Source organism: Leptodactylus fuscus, chromosome 2 (assembly GCF_031893055.1).
Source record: "Leptodactylus fuscus isolate aLepFus1 chromosome 2, aLepFus1.hap2, whole genome shotgun sequence".
Lineage (NCBI taxonomy): Eukaryota > Metazoa > Chordata > Amphibia > Anura > Leptodactylidae > Leptodactylus > Leptodactylus fuscus.
The window spans coordinates 53434819-53444331 of NC_134266.1; the positions used below are offsets into that span (position 1 = coordinate 53434819).

The 9513-nt window shown below is 41.3% G+C and overlaps 1 protein-coding gene across 3 annotated transcripts in view; it reads right to left on the bottom strand.

Moving 5' to 3' along the window:
* The window catches only part of PCYT1B (phosphate cytidylyltransferase 1B, choline), a 78967-nt gene extending 70660 nt beyond the window's left edge, over window positions 1–8307 (bottom strand). For 2 of the 3 annotated variants that reach the window (XM_075263784.1, XM_075263783.1), the window contains exon 1: window positions 7949–8306. In XM_075263784.1, coding sequence (XP_075119885.1) covers window positions 7949–8065 — 117 coding nt within the window. In that variant the 5' untranslated portion in view covers window positions 8066–8306. Of the gene's footprint in view, window positions 1–7948 lie in introns of all 3 variants that reach the window. The other variant, XM_075263787.1, reaches the window with a different exon arrangement.
* Between the last annotated feature and the right edge of the window lie 1206 nt (window positions 8308–9513).

Sequence of the window (9513 nt, forward strand, 5' to 3'; positions counted from 1 at the left end):
CAGTGACACAGATGGAGCCCCTTCTGTTGAGTGTCCGTCTGCCTCATAAAAATCGGATGTTCTTCAACTAAGTGGACAAGTAAATAGTAATGTGCTGGTTGGATAAAGCATATAGCTTGTCTATGTAAGTCAATGTTGCAAACTGGGTCCAGGACATAAACGTGTATAAACAGAAGAAATGCTTAAATTCCTCTGAAATATATCCCAATGTAAAATACTCATGAAAAAATAAAGCTTCCATCTTGGTTTTTACATATTTTTTTAATTTTCTGACAGAAGAAAAAGTTCTGCATGCAGGACTTTTTTTTTTCTGTTACAAAAGTAAACAAATCAGATGGAAGAAAGTGTCCATTAGGAGGTTTATGTTATTGGCAATGGCATTGGACACAGACGGAGGAGGCTTTGCCTGTATCTGTTGCTCTGCTATAGTTAATTTCCTTTGCTGTCATCCTATGACGAATGACAGCAACAGACATTAATAACGATTGCTTGAATGTAGCCTAAGAATGAGAGATTAAATTGAGACTGTAAAACTATTATGCTGTTTTTGCAAGGTCTTGTGCCTCAACAATACATAAAATTATGTTTTTGGGGACAACAGTGCTGTTAGCTCTTATACTTGGATGGATCCATCCGTTCCATTCTTCTCACTTTTCCTCTATTGTTTAAGTTTTGCATCTATGTCATGGTCTTAGTAGAAGGGAGGACAAGTCACTCACTTTAAGAAACACTGCATTTTTTGCCTATATAATGCAGTGTAGGCTATTATTCGAGAATAATGTGACGGTTCTGTGTATGTATTGTGTATATCTTTTATCACTGATGTGCTATTTACTGTATGTGTTGATATCTTAATTTCTTCTTCCCATCTAATAAATTTCCCTAATGTAATCTTTATTTACCATGAGGTCTTTGGTTCATTAGAGACTGCAGGGTGGAAAATTTTCACACTACATTTGTTCTGCTGTTGGTCTAAGCCTGAGGCCTTATTCACACATCAGTATTTTGGTCACTGCTTTTCATCAATAACTGTAAGTCAAAACCAAGAGTAAAGATTACACAAAGATAAAGTATAAGCGACACCTCTGCACCTAATGGGTGTTTTCAACTTGGTTTTGACTTACAATCATTGAAGTAAAACACTGATGTGTTTCACACAGAGTTACGCTCCGTGCTTTTGCTACATTTTACACGTTGTGAGATAGTGAAGGGTGCAGGTTGGGAAGACAGGTATGTCCCAGCCAGGCAGCTAAAGGGTGTAGGGTAAAGCTTCACACCAGGGAGGTCAGCTGACTAATCAGGCCCTAATAACAGTCTGAGTGTGAAGACTAGACTGTGGGTGGCACCACAATGACAGAGTTGAACTGTCCAGACCGGACCTCCAAAGCAGGTACTGTGCCACCCGTTGTTGTTGCCAAGGTGGGAGTCTGGTAGCCAGTCTCCTGTATAGTCAGGGAAAAGTTTCCTTACGTTTAAAGTTAGTTTCTCAGCCGAGAAGGGTTTTGTTTTGTTTATCCTGTGGCTTTGCAAAAGCGGTGTATGCGTTACATGTGAATAAAGACTGAACCTGTGTGCAATCCAGTGTCTGTGTCCCTGTTTCCTGCACTGCTACCGAGCATCTACCTGAGCGATTCCCCACAACGTGTAAAAATAAAATTTAGTAAGCCATTGAGTTCAATGGGTTTTTTCGTATAAACGCGCAACTTTTTGCGGGCGCAAAAAGACACACACAAAAAGACGTGCGTTTAAAAAAAAGCCATTGAACTCAATGGCTAACTACATTTTACATGTGAATTTTTACACTTGTAAAATGGACAAAAAGCACGGAGTGTAACTCCGTGTGAAGTCACCCTTACACTGCAAAGTTTCAGTGTATTCCTATATGATGCAGATTCAGTCTGTCCCTGCTGTATCCTGTTTCTTTAGGTTTCTTAATTGATTCTAATAAACAGAAGGTAGGTGAAAACAGTATAAAGTTGCATCTCATATACATACACTAGACAGTCTGCACACAGCACTCACAGACACTGGAGATAGCAATAGCCAGGGAGTTTTATAAGCATGCAGCTCATCACTGCATGGACTCAACAATTATATCACTACTCTTGATCCCTTAGGGCTAGTTCACACGTGAGTATAAGGGGAGGTTTTTGACAGCGGATTTCGCGCCCAAAACCTCCCCTTATAATGGTGGTCTATGGAGACCGCCGGGCTTCTGTTCTCCGCTAGCGGCGAGCTGCTGCTAGCGGAGAAAAGAAAGGACATGTCCTTTCTTCAGGCGGAAGCCGCGCAGGTTCAGCCGCGCAGCTTCCGCCCCCGGCAGCTCCCTCCTATGTCGGCTCATTCATTTGAGCCAACAGCAGAGGGTTAAGGCGCGACAGCGATGGTCACGGCGGGCGGGTTTTGACAAGAGAGAGACGCGGCTCGCCGCGTCTCTCTCTCTGTCAAAACCCGCGCGGGCAGTTCACGTGTGAACTAGCCCTTAGGGCAGAAATTATATTTTTGGCTGACCTGGAGGGACATGCAGAGAACCAAGAAGGGCAAAGCTTGCTGAGGAGTATCTGTCTGTATAGGAGAGCAATCTCTGGATTGCTAGTCAGATTGGGGGAGGACGGACTATAAAAATCTAATTTTCCTATCATTAAAGAATACAAAATATATAGATGCAACAGAACTAGGATGGAATTACACTGCTAGAATATGGCTGGTCAGTTAACAAGATATGCCCAAAAAAATTTGGAAGTTCTTCAACAACAAAGTGGACAAGTAAATTGTAATGTGCTGGTTGGATAAAGCATATAACTGGTCTACATAAATCAATGTTGTAATCTGGGTCCAGGACATCGCCGTGTACAAACAGAAGAAATACTTACATTCCTCTGAAATCCAGTGAAAAACTGGACGTTAGATAACAATATTAGGTTGGTGATTGAAGTTTGTTCATTTAAGATAACCTTTAAAATAATGGCCATGGCCAAATACTTTCCATCCAGCAACTGCGTCCACATATTTTACTTCTTTATTATGGCGGTAGCTTGTAGTGCTCTTGTGTGAATTATACTCCTTGTTTCCTTAGCATTCACAGCTACTAAAGTTCATTACATAGACAACACCAGATTGTAGGGAGGGAAATAATGGGCAGGTGCCCAAAGAATGCCAAATGGTTCACTAATATCAAAATGTTTTTCTTTTTTTGCATATTAATTGTAATTGTTTTCTCGCTCATACTGTAGATATTTGTATTTCACATGGACCATTTTATTACATTTATTTAATCACATGCCACCCATCTTTTTTATTGATTTTCATTATATACTTCTTCACATCACATTATGATACTAGATTTACTCTACTTTTATCATTGTATTGTCACTTTATAGATTTGTATCACTATTTTGCTTATTTTCCAACTCGCTTACATAATGATCAATACATTTCATGTTTTGTTTATTGCCTTGTTCTTAGTTTCTAAGGGTTAGTTCACATGTGATTTTTTTGGACCGGAATTTGACGTGGAGGCCGCTTCACATGATCACATGATCCTGTGATTGTCTTGATACTGTTCTAATGTGGCCACAGTGTCATGGTGCACACATGTTCCTTCCTCTGAGTGACTCCATAGCACCTAATCTCAAGCATTGGTCTATGGTAGACCTGATCATTAGTAACAACCAATCATGTATCTTATCCCTGTCTTGAGCATACACAGTAGGGAATGGTGAAATGTGTGTTGGAGTGGGCAGCCTAAGGGTCATTGCTATGGACTCATATCTGTCATTGGATCAGTTTAGGGGATAGGACTATTTAGTGCACATGTTTTTATTCATTACCTTAGTACTTGGTACTATTATTATTTATTTTGCTTACTTTTATAGCACCATCATATTTTGTAGTGCTTTACAACGTCAATCACTCAGGGCTAGGGTTGAGCAATCAGGATCGGAAAAGATCGTATCCTGGCAATTGAGTAAATTTCGCAATCGGGTTACGATGTCGCCTAAAAAAGATCGGGAACGGAATTCCGATCTCGATCACTCAACCCTTACCTGCAACTTAATTTAACTGTAACTTACCTGCACAGAACCGCTATGGGTCCGCGGAGCTCCAGGCCGTTGTTCTCTGTCCTCTCCTCTATCATTCACATGCCGGCAGAGTGCCGTGGGCGCCCCCGCCTCCTTAGGCTAGTGTTACTGATGCTGGGAGTAGGCGGGGCTTGTTGTGGCTTAGGAGAGTGTGGGCGGGTACAGGCTGGGGAGACATGAGTGATTCACTAGGGAGGCTCTCGGGCATAAGGTGCTCTGACGGCGTCTGAATGAGAGAGGAGAGAAACGGACAGAGAACAACATGCTGGAGCTCCAGGGAGCAGCGTACACAATGGGAGGTGAGGTGGCAGTGGTTCTGTGCAGGTAACTGGACAGCAGGGGGGGGGGGGACTAAGTAGCCAGTGAATTTTTTAATCACTACACAGTGTGTAGTGAATAGGATCGTTTTTAAAATCCAATTTTCGGTCATTAAAAAAATCCCATTGACTTGCATTAAGTTCGGAATTGGGTTTGTATGGAAAACGATCGGAAATCGGATTTTAAAAACGATCCTGAAATCTCAAGATTGGCTCAACTCTACTCAGGGCTCACAATCTACATTCCCTATACTGTATGTCTTGAAGAAAAAAAAAAAGGGGGTTATCTACCCAAAGGAAGAGGGAGAATAATCCGCGCTCTCTGGTTGAAAAATGGAAGCCAAGCGGAAGTGATAGCCTTTACTTTTATTGTATAATTTCACAATGCATTTCGGGTGAAAAAGACCCTTTTTCAAGTTCATACAATATTAGACGGAATTGACAAAAAAAAAATATATATATATCAAAATAGACACCCTCAATAAATATCACAAAAGAGAGATCCAATAAATAAACAAAAACATAATAAAAAAAAACAAAGTATAAATAAGTCTTTGGAAAGTGGGTGGAAACCTGAGTCCCCAGAGAAAATCTATGCAAACTCCTTGCAGATGTTGTCCTTGGCCGGATTCAAACCCAGGACTCCAGTGCTGAAGTGCTAACCACTGAGCCACGGTGCGATGGTGCCTTTATTTATTAAGTATACATGCTTGACACTGCCCAGTTGTGCTTATTATTATTGCGCCCATATATACCAAATGTTGTGATCTGCATCTGTATATCCCTTTCTATCAATAGATTGCCTTAATTTTTATTGCATAAGTATTATTATTTATAAATTATTTTGCATATTATATTTCCATGGGCATTACAAATGTATGAAATTCCCAATCTATCATGATCCTCATGACTATGACTATGATACAGTATGTGTTGCTTTTAGCCAGTATTTATTTCAATAAAATGTATTTGTATATATTTTCATAATCTTGGTTATAGTGTCATTCCTTGATTAAATAGGTGTTATATTGATCTGTCTACTGATTCTTGGCATGAAAAAAATGGCTGAGAAATGGCCATGGTTGCATGAACATAGCCTTACCATTTACCTTACCACTGCTGCTTCTCAGTCCATGTAAAGCAGACATTTCTGTTAGACAAGGCTACATGCTTTACATGTAAAGGCAGCAGTCCTATGTAAGTCAGAGCAGCCGGCATCACACTCACAGCCCACCAACGCCTCAATGTCCCACAGTGGCCCCTTAACACACTATAATATCCCACAGTGGCCTCTTCACAGTACATAGTTACATAGTAGATGAGGTTGGATGAAGAAATCAGTCCATCAAGTCCAAGCTATAAGTAGCCCCTCCACATAGTATAGTATCTAACAATGGCCCCTCCACACACTATAATGCCCTATGGTGGCCCATATAGAACCAGTATTATAATCTGGGGTTTCTGCAGACCCCAGAATATAATGAGCAGAGACCCAGGGGAGATGAGGAGACGTAACAAACAGTGTTACTCACCTCTCCTGGGCTCCAACACAGGCCTTCCATCCTCTTCTAGTATAAAAAAAACCCTGTTATTGAAACATCTGAGGCCTGTCACGTCGGCATGTTGACATAAAATGATGCCGGTTTTAGGTAACCAACCAAGTCCAGTTCATTATTATGAAGTAAATATATATAGAGAGTTTTACTAGATTAAAAATTTAAAAAAGGAGAAAGGTTTCATCAAACTAATATGAATGCTAACATATCAGGTGTCTGAATAAGGCCTAACTCAAGCACCTAGAGTCCTATTGGGAGGCTTTTTTTGGAGGCCGATTTTGAGGCGGATTCCTGACCAAAACACTCAGTGTGAACTCAGCCTAATGGGATCACATGTCAAAACTTGAATGGTAACCCAATCCATTGGAAAACCAAAGGTTAATGATTATTTTAGTCTGTTCCTTCCTCCTTTCCTTAGTGCCCCAGCAAGCTGCTTTCCTTTAGCGCTCTAAGGCTCCGTTTCCCACGGAGTAACGCGCCGCGCATTCAGACACGTATACACGTGTCAGAGTGTGAGCACTCAAAACAGATCCCATTCACTTTAATGTATGCCGGCTCACGTGCTACACATTGAAATCAATGGGTTAAAAAGCCTCCCATTGATCTCCCTGGAGGAACTTATTATTGTCTATGGGGTCTGTGGGTGTCCACGAGTAACCACTGTTTTAGCGGGTAGACTCTGTTTGGGTCCTGATGGAGTGCACTGTTCTAGTTGTTTTTGTTTTTTTTGTAATGTAGATTGTGAGTCCCATATAGGGATCACAATGTACATTTTTTTTCCCTATCAGCATGTCTTTGTAGACTAGGAGGAAATCCACACAAACATAGGGAGAACATACAAACTCCTTGCAGATGTTGTTCCTGGTGGGATTCGAACTCAGGATTCCAGCGCTGCAAGGCTGCAGTGCTAACCACTAAGCCGCCATGTTGCCCCTAGTTGGTTTGTTGTAGTTATTTCACTAGTTGTTGTTTTCGATGTATGCCAGCTTTATAAACGGGGCGTGCTTCTGCTACTGCATCTGGTGCATGTTGCACAAGAGATACTGGGCCGGTGTAAATATGTCTTCCCCATGGCCACATGGGAAATTCTCAGTTACTATTGTTAAACACTACTGTTGATTATGATACAGAGCTATAAAGTGATCCCCAATGGCCCCAAACTCTTAGACCATGACAGATGTAAGTCCAGTATACATTACAGTCTGTTCTGCACTATCATCTCTATGTCTAGAGATATCTTCAGATGAATTCCTTGGCATTCATGTATCTTGATTATCTTAATGTACTTCCGTAATCGACTGTGACTCTTCAGGTCACGGCCCAAGGGAACACTTTCTGTTGTGATAGCAGTCTTATGTGGCCTTCACTGCATCTACAGACAGATTAACTCTTTCATTTCAATAACAGTAGACGTTGCATGATTTTTTTGTAATATGCTACACAACTAAATAGACAAAGCTACTGTATAACCTCTATGCTTCAAATTAAAGATATACTACCACTCTCCTTAAACATATCTGCCCCAATATCACTACTTTTTACATCTCACCAGTTTCAAGAACCGTCAGAAACTGTTAAATATATATTAGCAACTCTTTCAACAAGCCTTACTTGTATGAGCTCAACACTTAAGGATTTAGTGGCCCTTTAAGGCTATTCTATCCACAGTTCTAGGGCTAGAGCTTTGCCAAGAGAGAAGATTCCCTTTCAATGACATTGAAGGATCCATAAAGAACTAGTTTGCTGTTAGTGCTGACAGGGAGTATTGAATGTACCACCCCGAGGAAATGAGACAGGCAGAGAAGAATCCTGTCTCAGCACCGCACAGAAATGCTGCTTTGTAATGCAAGTTCCCTTACTGCAGATCCTGTGCGAGACACACAGCCCAGATGGATTAGTCTGCAGCTAAATCCTTGACATAAATAGCCTTTACTCCTAAATCCTATTGTTTATCAGACAACCCACATTTACCGTAGCATTTCTATTCACTTACCGAGCGAGGCTGGGGACATGTATGCTCCAATTCTTCCATGGTTTCTAAGCGAAGATCACCACAAAGGGAATTTGGGATACCTGTTTCTGACTCAGCATCAAGGCTGAGAACTGGCATGGCCAGAAGAGGCTTCCCGCAGCTCCCTCCACAACGTGGAACTTCTCTGGGGGATTCAGTGCGGTGGATTTTTTTCCGATCTTCCTTCCTTATTCCCGGGAGGAAGAGAAGATTGTTGTTTAAATCTTATAAGTAGAGGCGGTGATGCACAGGCCCTCGGTTTATCACTATAACAACCAGGCAGCAGTAAAGCACACGGCACTGAATGCAATGGCCTCATTTGCATCTTGCCTTTTGGTTGGATGGTGTCATCTCCGTACAGTTTTAAATGAATCATCACGAATCTCGAGAAGAGGACAAGTCCTGGGGGGGCGTCTGCTGTACAGTCTGATAGCAGGCATCCCCTGAATTTTATATCGTAATACACAAAACGAATCATCTGTATATAAAGCAGAATTCAGACATAGCAGTTTTGGTGCAGTATTTTGTGTTTTTTATTTTTTCTAAAAGAAAACTTAATCAATCAATTTGTATTGATGACAGTTTTCCTTCATGTAAACATTGATATATATGGAATAGAGGGATTCTTTGAGAAATAAAATATTAGCGCTTTTTCGCCATAAAATTTAATTTTTAAAAATTGGCATGGGTGAGCGAATGTACATGGCATTAATCAAACATGACTTTTCAAAAAGTTGCAAAAAAATCTCACAATCTCATTCCAGCAAGGGGTAGAGTAACAGCTCAAGACTCAAGTGAGAAACTAAAAGATCTGCCAAATATACACAGACTCCAGCAAAGCTGACTTTAAAAATTCCCCTCATAATAAATCTCCCTATAAAGTTCAGAACATAGTTATGGGTCCTGGTATAACTTTTTATAACACATCAAATGAGTTAAGAAAGTGGGAATGGCTTCTGAGTCGATGCAAGCATGATTCATTTACCAGTAGTTTCTGCCTCTTATCTAATACAGGCACCAGTGACGACTAGGAATGGCGGAGCCCCAAGGTGAACATTTGACTTGGGGCCCTCTAAACCTCTTACCCCCTCCCCCCGCATAAACCACATTCCTGCACACACTATTATGCCCTATAGTGCCCCTACACACAATAATACGCAATAGTAGCCCCTGCACACAGTATTATGCCCCAAAGTGGACCAACCATGAACAATTATTTTCTTTTCTATAATTATCTTTTCAGACCCTAGAGTATAATGATCAGAGACCCTGGTAAACAGTGTTACTTACCTCTCCCTGGCTCCGACACACTCCCCACAGACCTCTTTGAAGTTGGACCAGACATCACCTGACCTAGGCCGGTGTCACAATGCATAATGAAGCTGGCCTGGGCCACGTCATCAAATAGGCCCGAAGCCTGCCCGAAGCGCAGGAAAGGTTAGTAACACTGTTTTTTATGTTACCTCACCTTCCCTGGCCTAACGATCAGTATATTCTGTCTGAAAAGACCCCGAGTATAATGATCGCAGTGTTTGTGGGATTCGTGC